General features: G+C 40.4%; 1 protein-coding gene across 4 annotated transcripts in view; it reads left to right on the top strand.

The window, feature by feature from the left end:
- Nucleotides 1-814: 814 nt before the first annotated feature.
- Nucleotides 815-16,677, top strand: part of ABCC8 (ATP binding cassette subfamily C member 8) — a 78,862-nt gene continuing 62,999 nt past the window's right edge. For 2 of the 4 annotated variants that reach the window (XM_074842219.1, XM_074842221.1), the window contains exons 1-6: nucleotides 830-977; nucleotides 2,349-2,490; nucleotides 5,176-5,297; nucleotides 10,907-11,073; nucleotides 13,308-13,550; nucleotides 14,405-14,596. In XM_074842219.1, the coding sequence (XP_074698320.1) occupies nucleotides 830-977; nucleotides 2,349-2,490; nucleotides 5,176-5,297; nucleotides 10,907-11,073; nucleotides 13,308-13,550; nucleotides 14,405-14,596 (1,014 nt within the window). Of the gene's footprint in view, nucleotides 978-1,744; nucleotides 1,851-2,348; nucleotides 2,491-5,175; nucleotides 5,298-10,906; nucleotides 11,074-13,307; nucleotides 13,551-14,404; nucleotides 14,597-16,677 lie in introns of those variants that run through there. The other 2 variants (XM_074842218.1, XM_074842220.1) reach the window with 2 other exon arrangements.

The raw sequence follows: 16,677 nt of genomic DNA, 5'->3' as shown, positions 1-16,677 counted from the left end.
TTTCCAGTATTATCCCCCAGCATGGACGTATTTGTTTAGAGTTTTTGTTTGGCTTTGGCTCTGCCGAGCCTAACTTCTACTCAAGACAAAAAGGTTTGAAAAATTTGATTTATAGATTATTTTGGTATACATAAAATTGCTCAGGGAGTGATGCGGAACCCATTCAAATTAATGGTCTGATTTCCACAGACTGCAACAGTCTGGGTGGGGAAAAAAAAAGTTAGACTTGAACTCATTTAAGGGGTAAAAAAACATAAAGCACAAACATAATAGCTGTTTGGGATACGATGGTGAAGTCTCCTTTGAGGACAGGGTACAGCTGATTACACGATTTAATCTAGTAATATCTTCATCACAGTGGAGGAAAAACGTGGAAAGCTGGCAAGTTTAAAAAAAAAAAAATTTCCTGTAGTCTATAGTTCCTCTGTCATCACTAATTTAGTGCCTTTTTTAAAAAATGTTCTGCCTTATTAATGATGCATAAAAAGCTTAACTACTGCGAAAGGGCACCCCATTTTGCTGTGGCGCTGAGGTACCCGCGGGCTGTGGCGGTGCTTTCCCCTCTCTGCAGCCCCACCGGGAAGGGCACACGGGCGCCTCCCGCCCGCGCCCGCCGGCCCCTCCGCGCCCCGCGCAGCGCTTGGACCCCGGGGGCGGGGCCGCGGGGCGGGGCGTAGGGGGGGGGCGGGGCCGTGGCCGGGGGCGGGGCCGGTCGGCGGCCGTGGCCGCCGGTCTCCGCAGGTGCGGGCAGAGCCGCTGCCGCGGAGCCCGCGCCGGCCCCGCCTGGATGTGCGCGGAGGCGGTGCCCGGCTGCGCGCAGGGTCCCGCCATGGCCCTGGCTTTCTGCGGCGACGAGGGCAACTCCACCGCCTACAACGTGGACCACGGCGTGCTCAACAACGGCTGCTTCGTGGACGCGCTCAACGTGGTGCCGCACGTCTTCCTGCTCTTCATCACCTTCCCCATCCTCTTCATCGGTGAGCGCCTGCGGAGGGTCCTTGCCCTCTACGCCTGTGCCCTGCTTTCTGTGCCCCCCCCCCTTTTCCTCTGCACCCCCACCCCGCTCTTGCCTCGTCGTGTGTGTGCGTGTGTGTCCCCGCCTTGCTTTGTCCTGCCGTGGGTTCCCCCCTGCGCTTTGCCGCGCCCTGTGTGCCGTGTCCCCCCCTTCTTGCCCGGCCGGCCCGGGCCTTGCCCGCCCGCCTCAGCGCGGGGAGGCTGGGGGCTGCGGCGGGGGGGCTCCGGTCACCGCCTCTCCCCTGCCCGCCCGCTGTCCGCGCCTCTGTCCGCTGTCCGGGTGTCTGTCCGCTGTCTGGGCAGCGGTGCCCGTTTCCGTCTGTCGGGGCTTTCCCAGGTGGGGCAGCTGCGGGGCTCCCTGGAGGTGAAGCCCCCCCCTGCGCCGGGGACGGACGGAGGGAGGGACGGATGGATGCTGGAGGAGACTGCAGGATTTCCCTGCAGGTTTTGACTACCATCGTGGGAAGCGAAAATAAACGTGCTATTAAAAACCAGAAAACCTGGCAAGTCAGTCTTATGTTATCGAATAATGCTCCCTGCGGTTCCAAAAGGGTTGCAGCAGGCGGGCAGCCCTCCTCGTTACGGGTGGCGACGAGGGGGGTGCCTGGCTCTGTAACTCTTGCCGTATCGCAGCGGTGTTATCTGGTAACATAAAAGCGGGGTTACCAGTAGGTGGCCCGGTGGTTTAATACGTGCGGCTGTCACCACTCGGCACCGCTCTCCTCAGCCTGGCCTGGCCTCTGGATAGCCATGGCCAGAGCTGTGTGACTTAACACTCACCTCTCTTGGTCAGAAAAGGTCCAGAACTGAAATAACAGCACAACTGTTAAAATGAGGTCAGCTGAAGAACTAATCTTTGTTTATCTGGCTTTTCTCAGTACTGCTAACTTTTATCTAGATCAAGAGAATGAGTTACTTTAGAAAAAAGAATTGTAAGATAAGGTGTAAATTCTTTAGTCAGATGCATTGAAGCAAAGAAAAAATAGTGTTCATATTGCAGCATTTGTGTGTGTTTGTCAAAATGTTCATTTGTTGTTCATTTAAATTGTTGATATATTTGAAAAATGTTTAATGCATATAAATGCTTGACAGTAAGTTTCTAAAAGTATAATAATTTAAGGCTGTGTCCTGTCTGCATTGTTGATGTTATTCTGTATGAAGCAAAGCAATGAGAACACAGTTCTGAAAATATTCAAATACACACATGTTTAACAGCACAGTTGTGTCAACTTGAGTACACTGCTTTGCTAGGTATATGCTTTTCTGTATGCAGGAGCTTTGCACGTCACTCTTGTTGGTAAGAAAGCTCTTTATAATTTTTTTTTCCTGTTTAGGATGGGGAAGTCAGAGTTCCAAAGTACATATACATCATAGCACATGGCTTCACTTTCCTGGCCACAATTTACGCTGGATATTGACTTTTATCCTCTTGTTTGTGCTGGTGTGTGAAATTGCAGAGGGCATAGTGTCTGATGGGTAAGTGCATGTCTACCTTCCCCTGATAGCACTGAGTGTTTTAAAGGTTTTGGGGTAGGTATTTTCTCCCTGTCTAAATTCTCATCTAGAAGCATATTCCTTGTGGTTATAAACATGTAATCTGTATTCTTGGTGATTAACCTACCGACCTTGTATCAGAAATTCCACAAACCTTGCCAAATTGTGTACACACGCACAACTGACCTTAATCATTTTTAGTTCAGCTTAATGACACTATCTTTCCCAAGGGTAATCAAAGATAAATCCTAACAATTCAAGCAGATGGTGACATTTTCGTGATATGTTTTCTGTCCAAGGAGCCAGTCCCACAGTCCTTACTAGGCAGAACTCCCATGTGCACAGTAGGTCATATCATTCCCCTGCAAACTGAGTTCTGTTCATTTTAATAAAAGGAGTGGATCTACTGGGCCTTATCTCACACCCCATAGAGTTTCTTCTGATATTTGTGCTACCTTGAGCAGAGCAGCTCACATTATATGAGCAGGATCCATCATCTGTTATTCATTTTAGGATGTCTTTAAACAGTAATCTGTGGGGGAAAATTATTCCAAGTGCAACAGGTGATAGAGTGATTTATTATGAAAAAAGCTAATGTTGTGTAACAATGACTATGATCATCTTCCTCTAAAGAAAGGTCTGATTTTCATAACTGTTATGAATTTGCAACCCAAAGGTTATAATAAAGTTGAAGTTCCTTGTTAAATAGAACAACACCTCTCTGTTTAGCCATCCATATAACAACTATCCACCAACCAGTGGGAAAGGCACTGCAGTATTCTGCTCTAGAAGCTGATATCATCATTATTATTATAACTTCTCTTAAACATATATAAATAGGATGTTTCTCAGTGCCAGGTTTTTTTTAAAGGGAATTTTTCTCATGCTTATTCAGAGTTATCAGAGTGTGGGATGCTCAGAGCAAAATCTCTTGCTTTGATTTTTTTTGTCTTATTTTGCTCTTTAGCAATCCCTCTCATTATGTTTATTTGCTATTCAACTTGACTCAGAACGCTGCTGCTGTTAAGTAATAAGTGTCACCTGATGAGAATCAAAGCTTCTAGCTGTACTGGGGGAGTGCCAACCCACAGTCGTGCCTCCCGAGCACTCAGCAGCCTAATGAGCGCTCTAGTGAATAAAAGCAGATTTTGAGACTCATCAGCTTTCTAAGACCAAAATGGATCATGTTGGTAAGTCCTTTTGACAGCAGTTGGATGCCAAAGGCTTTGACACCTCAGCAATAGATGCAGTCTATTGGAGGTATGGTTATACAGGGGAATTCCAGCAACTTCTGTCTGTGCAATAAATAAATGCAAAAAACCCTCCCACTCCTGCAGTGTTACCTACTGAAGCTTAGGCTGCATGAAGAAATATGTTCATTTTGTTTGTTTTTCCTTGCTGAGAATTCAGCCCTGATGTACAAAAACCCCTGGCATTAACAGGAATTCAGAGACTGGAGAATCTTTTCTCATTTTGCTGTATACACATACAGCTCACTGTCAACAAGAGGAGTTAAGTGTTTTTGACACAGGTTGTCAGCGTGGCTCCAGCCAGCTCTGTAGAGTTCACCACAATGTCCCTGTGAGGGAGGGCTTTCCTTTCCTAGTGCAGATGTGGGAAGTGGTCCTCCTGAGCTCCAACGGATCTGTTAGACGTTTGGGATGTTCTGCTCTCAGACACGTGATGTCCTGTGATGATCTCTAGCTCCCTGACAGCACAGCCGCCTTTGTGTCTCCAAACTTCGCAAAGGTAGCTTTTGCCACAGCAAGAACAAATCCACAGGTGCTAATTTATTTTCCATAAGTTTCAGAGGACAAGGTGTGAATTTCCCAGAGCGCTTGTGTCCTGAGGACTTCCTCTTGGTGCCTTTTCTCCTGGAGCTGGTTGGGGGACAGAGGAAATTGTACCTCTTGACAGCACAGGACACTCCATTACTTTTGTGAAAGAAAGAAGAGGGGAGAAGGAGAAGATGGCAAGTAGAAGGAAAGTGCAGGGGTGGAAAACATGATTCTACCCACGTCTGCACAAACCAACAACATTACCCAACAATTCCCATATTCCCAAAGGGCTGTAGAGGGCAGGACATCCAGCGCGGTTACCTGAAGCAAAGTGTCAGGAGAGTTTTGCTTTGTAGGACAAAACTTCAGGGTATGTGATTCTGTTGTAGGTTTTGTTTGTTGGCTTGCAGTCACTGAAACCAGAACTCACTGTAAGTAATTCCCATGCTGTGGTGCTGTTCCTTTTCCCAAACTGGAAAAAGAAAATGAAACATTTCCTCAAAATGTTTCTATAGAAAATCTTAAACTGTGCTGTCAGTTGGTCTTATCTACATAATTTGATGGACAGCTCCCAATCTAGTTTAGCTTAAATTAACTTTTCTCGTTTTGGATCTGAGCTGCTTATCCTAATTTAAATAACGTTCCAATTGATTTCAGTAGGAAATAGGAGTACACACATTTCATTTTCAGCACAGGGGAGGAACTTGAAATCCAACTATGTGATTTAGGAGCATAAATCCAATCGAAAATTGGAAAGCTTTACACCCATAACTCATTCTAGAAAATCCTAACATCGGGGCTGGGTACAGGATACAATTCATAAATTAAAAGGGAAACATTTAAATAAGAGGGTTTGATTTTAATAGATGTTCCTTTTTTTCTTTTTAAGGGTTTCAGATTCACGCCATTTGCACCTGTACATGCCAGCTGGGATGGCATTCTTGGCAGCCATCACATCGGTTGTCTATTACCATAATATCGAAACATCCAATTTCCCGAAACTGTTAATCGGTACGTCTCACAGCTTACAAGACTGGGAGGTGTGACTGTGGTGCTGTGTGTCTGTTCTGTGATGGGTCCCTGCAGTCTCGGTGCTAGCTTGTATGAATAAAGCTACACCTGTATTCTGGTCTGCTGGTTGCCATTACCAGACTCAGTTCTGAGTTTTCCTGAAACTTCATTGTTTTCAATGCTTTTAACTTCTAATAGCATTCTGTATGGTGTTTTCTGGGATCCAGTGGGCTAACAGCTTCTCTAGGAAAAGCTGGATTTGTGGGAAAAATAGCACATCAAATTCTTAACTCTAAAAGCAATCCAAATCACCCTGCTTGTCAGCACGTTGCATTTAAGCATAATGTAAGATCGAAGCCATCTCCGTGTGTGTGGTCTATTGAAATACACAGGGAATCAAGGAAAATGAATGACATCACTGACTTTCAGTATGTACTATTTTGCCTGCTGCTTCTTGCTTCCTGTTCCTAAAACTCCCTTTGTAAACTGCTTTACGACCTTTTGAATGGAAAATGCTGTGTCTAAGAACTATACATAGTATGGCTTATTTTCTGCAAAATTGCGAATAAACTGTAGCTAGCTATAGAAAATCCATTACTGCTGACAATCATGCAGGTGGTGACATGTTCTCTACTGTTTAAGTAGATTGCAGGCTGTGATGTCTACATGTGTAGTCATCCTGTTAGCTGTTATTTCTTTGGTGGTCCTGGCTCATCAAATTTTGTTTGAGCTGGTTTTCTGTATTAATGGATCCTGCTTGTGCCATTGAAGCTCTGTGTATCAAAGTTCTGTTCTAGTTTTTGTCAGGTGGTAGAAAGTAAGTAGCAACTGGATTTGAGAAAGCTTTTAAATACTGAAGATTATTTTGAACTGCATGTTGTGGTAAGTGAGCATCCTCTTCTGCAGAAGGAGCCTGTAACTCCTGTAAGAAAAAAAAAGTCATTCCCCATCAAAAACTTTGGATTTCTATCTAGGCTTGGCAACCTTTATGTCTTCTCATTTGGGACAGCTTTTCTTCTTGTACTCTTCTTTTAAGTAGGACATTTTTTGTCTTTTATAACCAGGTGGGATCATTTAGTTTTTAGTAAGTCAACACAGTCTATTTAATGCCTTCTCACAGGACTAGACCTTATGTCTCAGGAAAGCATTGCTAGCCTGTTACAATCACCTGTGGAAAGCAAGAAGTGATTTTCTTGGCTTTTGGGGTTTTTGTTATTTCAGATGTATAAGGCAGTGTTTAATAATTTAGTGTTGCTACTGCATTCCCGCTGTTAAGTCATTGAGAAGGGTAGCACAAATTTACAGCTGGTAGTTGATTACCCATTTTTGCATAATCCTTTCTCTGTAGAGATTTCTCTTTTATGATAATTTTGTTCAGTAGTTAGAGTGCTGATGCTGGATAAACTCTGGACAATACTTGAATAGTAAACAGTTATACCAGTGAATACCAACATTTAAGTAATAGTTATTGATCCTAAAGTTAATAATTATAAATTTTCATTTTGCAAGAATTTCCAAGGAATAGACTCCTTTAGAAAATCTAATCTTAATAGCTAACTCTTAGGCAAAAAGGAAAATCAGACTACCATGGTCTTTTCCACTTAGTTGGTCTGATTTGAATTTTAATCCAAATTCTTCACAAGCTGATGGTCTTTGATTTTTATTGTATTTTTGGCTTTGGTTTTGTTTTGGTTTCATTTGTTTGCATTTGTGAGAGAACCTAAGACAGATATTTCTGGAAGTCTCCGGCCTTTATTCTTGACTGCACAAATTTATTGTTAACTAATTGCGAGGATTGTAATCTTTCAATGTTAATTGCAACTACTTTGTATTGACATCCGGAACTACGCAATGATGACTTTATGCCAATTAGCCCAGTATCAGATAGTTAAATTATACCTATACTCAGCTGTCAACCCACTAGAGTGCAGTGTGGCCATGAAGCAGATTTCTTTTAGAGCCTAATACAAGTGAAGAAAATGGGAACCATGAGGAAAAGCTTAAGTTGGTGATAAACTTTTTGCTGACGTATGAGAAAGGAAACCCAAAGAGGGTTCTTCATTAGTAAAATGTAGAGAAGATCTAATATTACACACACACAGAGTAAAGTAGGTGGCCTGATGTGGCATCTTCTGCTGCTTCTGAGCATTGGTGAAGTTCCACCTAACTGCAGGACATCATCTGCCCCAGCTGCGGGATCAATGCCTACACTTGCAAAGAGTTGGTAGCTGTACAAAGCAAAGTCTAACGGAGCCTTATCCAAAATTTACTAAATCCAGTGGGAAAACTCTCACTGATGCAGTGCAGAAGACCCTTAAAGGTCTGTTCATTAATTCTGAACAGGATAAAATTTTCCAATCATGTGAAACTTTGAGATGCTTTCTTTTTTTAAAACCTTTTTCACTCTGTACCTTAAAGAAACCAAGTTCGTTTGTAGTTCTTCATGAACAAGCAAGAGGCAGATACCATAACAGACCTGGGGATTAACACATTCCCTTGGGGTATGCAAGACAGGGACACAAAGTTCCTGTACTGATCCTGCCTTTCAGCTTTTATTTCCAGGCTGTTGGCTAATTTGAAGTAGTCATTCTTACTATCTCTTATCAAAAAAAGTTGACAAGGTTTAAAATATTTATTCTCTGAAGTTAATGATTGAGTCCAGGGTCCCTGCTGAGTGTCTAGACTATTAGAACACTTTGATCTGCTCTGAATCTGTTTTCCTCTGTGTGGTTTTGACCTGTAATTATATTTCATCAAACATAGCTTTTCCAGTGTAGCACTGTTTATCAGGGGACTCTTGTAATAGTGCTAATTTTGGTGCTCTTTGCACAGTGTTGCAGAATGGATGCATAACAGTTGTACAGTTTAGCAGGACACATTTTAGAATAGTTTTCATTCTGAATTGGAAAATCTGCTAGCTTTTCAGTGTACAAAATATGTAATTGAATGGTAGCATCCGATTGCATTATTTTTTAAGTTTATTTGTTTTATAGATAAATTAACCTCAGAAATTAAACAGTAAGAGAAAATTATGAAATAACAATAGGACTTTGAGTTTTTAATCTGAAAGGGATAGTAGTATGGCAACATGTGACTTTTTTTTATTATTATTTAAGAAAATTGTGGGGTTTTTTTTTAACCAATCATAATTACAGGACTTCCTTATCATTCCTGACAGTAATCTAGTTTTCTAATTTAAATTTCTTGTACCTTGACAGTGTAGTTAATTCCCTTGGAATTAGTTTATTGTTTAAAATGGAACTTCCTGTTATCATATAAATATAATGCTTATTGCTTAGTAGACAAAATTTCTCTCCAAATAGACACAAATAAATCCCATCCAGTTAAGTGTGTGGTTTTTCAAATCTTGGGCTTAATCCAATAAAGGTGTAGAACAGTTTGAGTTCCACATTGCTTAATTTTCAGCAGTGAGAATCTACACCCTGGTGTTGTGGGTTGAGGTAGCTCACACGGCCCAAGAAAAAGCGAGGTTCTTCAGGCTGCAGGCATCTAGAATAGATCTAAAGCAATTAAGTAAGTGAAAGCATGCCTCTGTGATCTGATCACTGGGCACTTCAGGCTAGTGGAAGGTCTTGGTGATAATTTCTAGAAACTCTCAGCCAATATGCACTCACCAGCCAGATGATAAAAGCACAGCTTAAAAGAAAGAGCCATAACTATATTTTCCAAGGAGCCTTATCTTGAGAGACCTGTGAACATCTGCCAGATTAGATTATATACACTTGTATACAAAAGTGAGAAGCTAAGTAAGTCCAAATGCTTCTAGGAGGTATGAGAGTGGGAGGTCAGTTATCACCTGAGAATGTTACATTTGGCACTAATACTTGGATAAAAGGTAAATGAATGTTCGAATAAAATAATAATAATTTTAAAAGGTCATATAGATCCTTATTTACATCGTAAATAGGAGGATGGCTCTGTCATTTCTTATTTCTAATTCTAAGAGCTTTACATAGATTCCAGTTGGATTGGTTGGTTTTTTTAGGTGTCCTCTGCTGGTGCAGATTTTCAGTGTGCAATGTTTGCGTAAGCCCTCTTTACTCGAAGAAGGATGTTTTCTCAGCCTGTTGAAAAAAGAATGAGACAAAACACAAGGATTAATAGATAAAAGTAGTTAGGAGTAGAACCATGTGGAATGTATTCTTGGATGAAGTGAGATTTTAATCAGAGATATTGCAAATAGGAAGGAATAGTGCCTCAAAGGCAGGAAACAGTCTGAAGCAGGATGAGGAGATTAGATCTGATGCAGTATAAATTGGAGAGATGGTAGGAAGCCCCACATAAGAAGGCTATAGTTTTATAAGAGGGTTTCTGTAAGTATGTCTCTTAAATTTTCTCTGCAGCTGCATCAGCCACTAAAATACAGTGCTGAAATACCTGACCTCTTAGTGCTTTCTTCTTACAAATTGGCCTATTAATTTTAGAGTAAGATAGACTCTCTTGGCAATGTCTTAATGCCCAATACTCCTGTACTGTTCCATTTACTGTCCTCATTTAAATGAGAGTTTTGAAATTGATTTCCGTAGAAGCAGGATCGGCACCCCCAAATCCCATACAGACTCTCCGGGTTGAATTGAGTTTTGCTTGGAAGGTACATCCCCACGGGGCTTTCTAGAGTGCTTCAGGGCAGCTGGAACACCACAAATTCTTTGCAGTTTTTGCAAGTTCCTGATGATTATCCATATTTGTAAGTTAGACTTACAGTTGCTAGTGGCTTGGCTGAAGACTTTCTCTGGTGTTGCAGCAAGACACCCGGAAAGCATAAATACATCTTTCTTGGCAGTTAGAGCATATTCCAGCTGTTGCACTATGACAGATACAACAGCAATGAAAGATTCGTGTAAAAGAACATAACCCTAGAAGGTATTTCCTTAAGCATGGGGAACAGGAGCTGGCTGATGGAGTGGTGAATGGCATGGAGTGTGTTTCCAAATCACCAGAGCTTACTGCAGGGGTTATTTATCTATAACTGACAGTAGCATGAGCACTTTTGGACAGGAAGGTCAAGCAGAACTCCAAAAAGTTAACGTTGTATTCTACGAATGCCAGAACATCCTTCCTTGATGTACCTGTGTATGCATTATAAATGACATATATGGAATTTGTATTGAATAGAATAGAGCAGCAGCAGTTTGGAGAAAATATTTTAGTATCTGTTCCTGCACACATCCCAGAGATCTGCCAGAGGAATGAGATCAATTTTCCTTCAAGCCAAATTCATAGCAATCTTGTGGCTTTAACCAAATTTCAAGAACATCATTCACAGCCACCTTGACTTGTGGGGCAACTCCCTCCCTTGAACTCATCATGCGGATGCATGTTTACAACAGATGGAAATTTCCTTCAGCAGATTTCACTTTGTGAAAGTTTCCAAATATCACTTAATCTAATAGGAAAGGAATTTGGAACTAACATTATCTTAATATTTTCATGTTTCTGGAATTGAGTTAGGCTTCTGTTTTGACATGAGAAAGGCCATTCTCTGGTTTTATATAGTCTTGTTGCATTCTTTCTGAATGAATATTTAATACTGCTATTGTATATTTTTGCAACTGTGAAGCTCATTAACTTTTTTTTTCCCCCTACAGCATTGTTATTCTACTGGACTTTAGCTTTCATAACTAAAACCATCAAATTTGTAAAGTTCTGTGATAATGGGGTTGGATTTTCGCAGCTTCGCTTTTGCCTCACGGGACTCCTGGTTGTTCTATATGGAATGCTACTAGCTGTAGAAATAAATGTCATCAGGGTGAGGGTAAGTTTGTATCGTAAAAATCTCCTTCTGTGTGTTTTGTTGTTTTGGCTTTTTTTTTTTTTTTTATTCCCCTTTCTGGATACTTAGTGTGAAATGCATTTCTAAATGACAGAAAAAAATCCAGTTAGAAATAGAAATATATTTGAAAATCAAAGGTTAATCCAATTTTATTAGGCCAGATGAATCCATAATTTCAAAAAATGCCAGACTCCATTGTAGTTAAATTAAAATGAATTTCAGCTGTTCAACTTTGTTTTAAAAATGTCTATTATGATTCACAGTTGCAGTCATCAGAAACAAGTATTTCTGGTGCAAGGAAAGACTGGGTGGAAGGAATTGTCAGCTCTGTCAGAGAATATCTCAGACACACAACGTCTCTCATTTTCCAGCAATCGCAATAAGGGATTTACTGGGGCAACTGGGCTTGCTATCTAACCTCCCAGCTATGTATATATCTTTCATCTGTGGCGTCTACAGTCATCATCCAAACTGAGAGATGACTTTGGAGACTACTGGATAGATAAATGCCAAAGTTCTTCCCTTCACCTGTCCCTGTGTGCACAAATTAAACTTAGTCTTAGGAGGAGAAGAAATTTTTCCCTGAAAAGTTTCTTGCTGCTTCCCTCACATGTGGGGAAGCATGAGTATGTGAACTCTTTCCAGTAACGCGTTCAGCAATGTGAGTTGTGTCTATCACATATTTGGTTTTTTTGTGATATTCTTGGGGATTTTGTGTGTCTATATGTTTATCTGATAGCTTAGGACAAAAATATCTCTAAAAGCAGCCTTTTCAGTAACATTTTTGAAAGAAAGAGGAATGAAAACCTCAATGCTGGATATTCAGTATTTATATCATAAATGAAAAAAAGTGCATTGGTTTATGGGAAAAGTGAAATTCAAATGTGATGTAGGAGGGACTTGCTCATAAACCTCATAATAGAACAGAATAATTAAATGAGATTTATTCACTGTGGAATTATAGGTCACAAAGAAGAATAAAAAATGGTCACTGCCTATTGTCATCTTTTTTTTTTTATGCTGTATCTGTTTGATTTTGAATTATTAAAGGATATCATTGATGCATAGAATGAAGTACCCAGCAGTATGGATTTTTTTACTGCCTGTTGAATCTAATGGCAGAGTTTGGAGAGCCAGGCTTGTTGCTGCAGCTGCTGAAGGAAGGGTTTGGGATGCATGGAGAGTTGGCCTCTGCTGAGGGGAGGTGGGGAGAAAAAGAAAATAAAAATAAGGGGTGAGGCCTATATAGTAGCAGAAACCGGAGACGTTGGCCTCACCTTTTTTCTCCTGCCTTCCCCCATCTTCTTCCAGAAGACAAAAGACTGACTTGTTTATATTTCAATCCCAATTGTACCTTCTCCCTTTCTTCTGCTGTTCCCACTGTTACTCTAAATGGCCTTTCCCAACCCCGGCACCATTTTTTCTAGGATCTGTGAATTATTTCTCCAGATATGGCTGGATAAAAGATAGAATTGAAGCATATCTGAAAATCCTACTAAGATTAATAGGATTTAGGTAGAGTCATGAGTAGAGATTGAATGAAATACATGATTGAGTACTTTTCAGAAGGGAAAGGTGTATTTTTAAGAGGCTTGGCTTTTCATTCCCAAAAATGAGTGATGTCTGAAGAAGTTTTATCTTGACAACAGGAAATCGTGAGCAGTCTGCCCTCTCTCTTTTGGCGTTTAAGCCAACAAAAGCATTTGTTAATGCCATCCGCACTCTCTAGTTCAGTGGTTTCCCAGACCCATACAAGACAGCACAGGCAGCTCCATATTCTGAGCTGACTAGACGTGAGGCGGTGTGGTATGGAAGATGAATCGCTGTGATAGCCTCAGGGCTGTGCCTAAGCTAAACATGTCCCATGTTGCGCTGTCTGGAACTCAGAGCAAGAGGCTGGGGCTGTACTATTTTAAATGTAAGGTGTATTTTTTCTACGTGTATTTTTTTTCTACAAGTATGCAAATTTGCACCCCAAGAACAAATGTTTAGGATTATTTATTTCTAGACTGGATGCCTCTGATTTTCCTCAGCACCTGAGGAGACTGGATTGCTGTATTGGATGGATTTGAATGCTTAAGTTCCTTGAGTACTTTTGAGAAACCAAGACTGATTCATTGATTATCTGCAATGTCCTTTATATCTTATCTGTTCTGTGTGGACTTCTATTTTCTCTGTATTTAATGTGATTGTTTTGGTATTTTTCTGAATTTCAGAGGTATGTTTTCTTCAAAACTCCTAAAGAAGTTAAACCTCCTGAGGATCTCCAGGACCTTGGCGTTCGATTCTTACAGCCATTTGTGAATCTGTTATCCAAAGGAACATACTGGTGGATGAACACATTCATCAAGACTGCCCATAAAAAACCAATAGACCTGAAAACCATAGGCAAGCTTCCCATTGCTATGAGAGCTGTGACCAATTACATTCGCCTTAATGAGGCCTTTGAAGCACAGAAGGTATGCAAAGCATGGAATTATGTCTATCTGCTTACTCAGTGCTTGCATTTTTAATTACTTTTTATGCTATAAGCATGATATAAAATTATATAAACAGGCATCATGCAAATGAAGTATCCATTAACGTAGCTTTCCATATACGAAGAGGTCACATACTCAGCTGTATCTCCTACAAATAATGAAATTTCTCTACCTAAACATGTCAAACACATTACTAGTTAAACGCATGTAAAATTCATATTACCTGTATTTTGATGTGGAAAGTAATTATGGACTTTATTCACCGAACACCATTATCGTTCTTCCTAATAAGACCCTGGAATCATTCAATTACAGAATCAATATTAATGAGGCCTCACAGGACTATTTTTTCCATGTTATTTCACTTACAGTTTGTCCATAGGAGAATTCAGGGCTGAAACTACCACAGCTCAAATTCTGTTTGACTCCCTGGTGAGACCTAAGTGTATTCAGGATCTTAAGAGAAGTATTTTGCATCCTGTCTAAAAAGAGTGTAGGTTTCCAGTCTCTATGTTCACAGGAAAACAAAACCTGTCAGTTCTCCCCTTTTATTCTTTCTCCCCCAGCAACCCACAAAGAACACACTTATTTGATCCCTGTTTAAGGAAGGAAAGAAATCATGGTTCTTTTTGTGAAGTGGAGGAGAGTATAAATGAATTCTTTGTTCTGACTCTATAAAAACAAATGAAAAAATAATTATAGTTCCTGTGCTTTTCTAGCTCAAAGATTGCATCTGGTTGTCAATGAATTAAAGCAGGGATAAAAATACCAATAATTTATCAGACCTGAGGTTAATGTATAACGTAATCCCTACTGATTTTTTTTATTCCAAGCAGAACAAAAGGTCATCGTCTCCACAAGGATCCAGATCAATTTGGCGTGCTCTCTGCTGTGCTTTTGGAAGACCCTTACTTCTCAGTAGCACATTCCGTATTCTGGCTGACTTGCTTGGATTTGCTGGTCCGCTCTGCATCTCTGGGATTGTTCACAATGTTGGAAAAGGAAATAACACCATTCGCCCACAGGTACTGTCAAAATGTCATAAAAATAGAGGAGTCAAAAAAGGTAATGCTATGACTATGTATTATTTGACCTCAGTAAAGAAAGTGACTGCAATGTATTTGTGAATGCTAGAAATGACAGTATGTATGTACTGTCTATTATTCATTTTTATATCTTGATGGGGAGCAAAATACATTACCCACGCATCTAGTCAGGCTTGCATTCTGGAAAATAACCTCATTCAAGATAACGGTCAAGCATATCCAGACTCCCATTAGTATCATAAGGATTTTAGGTACAGTCTTGAGTCGATATTGAATCAAGTATATAACAGAGTGCTTTTCAGAAAGGAAAAAGTGTTTTTAATAGGCTTGGCTTTTCATTTCCAAAAGTGAGTGATGTCTAAGAGGATTAAAGCAGGCTTTTGTCATCACAATAAAATGCCAAGTAATTTAACTGTGACAAGGAATTTGCACTAGTGTCTTTGGGGGGGTTGGTTTTGAAAGATCAACTGAAACATTTTTAAAGGATGCTACTTAAATGAATATTCGTCAAGAAGAAATGGACATACATCTTGATTAACTAAAAAAACCAACCACCTAACTCAGGAAGCATCTTCTCATTATAAGGTGAGGTCACTCAGGTTGGATTTCTATGAGAAAATCAGTTTATTTCTGCAGTACACTTATTGTTTGATATAAGACTTTATTTCCAAAGTCCGTTGACACTAATGGAAATATACCCATTCATGCAAGTACACTTTGGATTAGGTCCACTGTAAATATTGAAATACATCAGATGCATTGCAGAAAATTTAACAAAGGCCTCAGGCTAAAATGAATTGGTTATCTGTTTTGCAATTCTTATCCTAATATTTGGAAACTTTAATACAGCAAGAGGATTCAATGGAAACCAGTTAAAGCAGGAAATGAAAAATTTAGGACTTTAGGGCTATGTTGTAGCAAAGTACTGTGGGAGCTTTTGAGCTCTGCTTCTTGATAATTTGTTTGGAACACTGTTTCAGCTGAAATTATACCGAATCACAATTTATGGATTACCCTATTTAATTTTCCTATTAAAGTGACAGCTTGTGCTTCTCTGTGAGAAAAGCTCAGGTCTGGCCCAGATAGGCCCTAAAGAGAGCCTCATCCAACCTTGACATCCTCCCTGTGTCTAGCTAAGCGGTAGCCTCACCGCTGTTGTCATTTACACCATTTGGAGATCACCTGACAGCAATATTCACTGGTGGTGGTAGTCCATGAGTGACACTTAAGGGTATATTTTACCTTTGCTAAAAGGCCTCCACAAGGCTTTTCCTTCTGTTTTGACCTGGTTTATACACCTTGTTTTCTGTTAAGAGGCTTAATTACCTTTACATTTGAAAAGATGGATGAGGTGAAATATCTTTCTAAAAATGTATGAAGGCTTTCTATTCAAAGCATCTGAAACAGACTGGGGTGTTCAGGAAAACTCCCACATGTATGCACATACCTAGCCAACTGGGTCTGCTTTGGGAAAAAGTACACCAGCTCTACTGCTAGGAATATTATACCTTTACTTGTAATGAGTCAAAAAAGGAGAACCTTGTCTTACTGTTTGCTCCTGAAAGCTACATATGTTGAGAAACAAGCCTTCTAAAACACTGTCTTATGAAGGCAAAGATAAGGTGGGGGCAATCATTGTTTGTGTATGATGTGCTGCTGAGTTTGAGGGTGTTGAAGAGAATTGCCATGCAGTGGGACAGATTCAGACAAGCAAAGTAAGCTGTGAGTACTGTGGAGAGTGTCTTTTACCCATCCCTTAAAGTGGCATTTCTCCATTTTAAATAGTTTAGATTGAGGAGATGTTGTAATGAGTCAAGTGTATCTTGCAAACAGAAATTCTGTTTATGAAACTGAAGGCAAAGAGATAACTCCAAAGATAGAATATTTGCTCATTCTTCAGACCCTTTGTGACAGATATAAACTACCATGGGGCTGGAGCTCTGAGATCACGTGTGTGTCATGGGCAGTATTAACTGCTTTAGTTAGTGCCGCAGTTAGTCAGAGCGCGACAGCATCTTAAATTCTGTCACGCTCTTCATGTTTATTTATAACTCCATTAT

Source organism: Strix aluco, chromosome 16 (genome assembly GCF_031877795.1).
Source record: "Strix aluco isolate bStrAlu1 chromosome 16, bStrAlu1.hap1, whole genome shotgun sequence".
NCBI lineage: Eukaryota > Metazoa > Chordata > Aves > Strigiformes > Strigidae > Strix > Strix aluco.
Note: the sequence above shows the minus strand (reverse complement) of the source record. Positions and strands in the feature narration are given on the sequence as shown.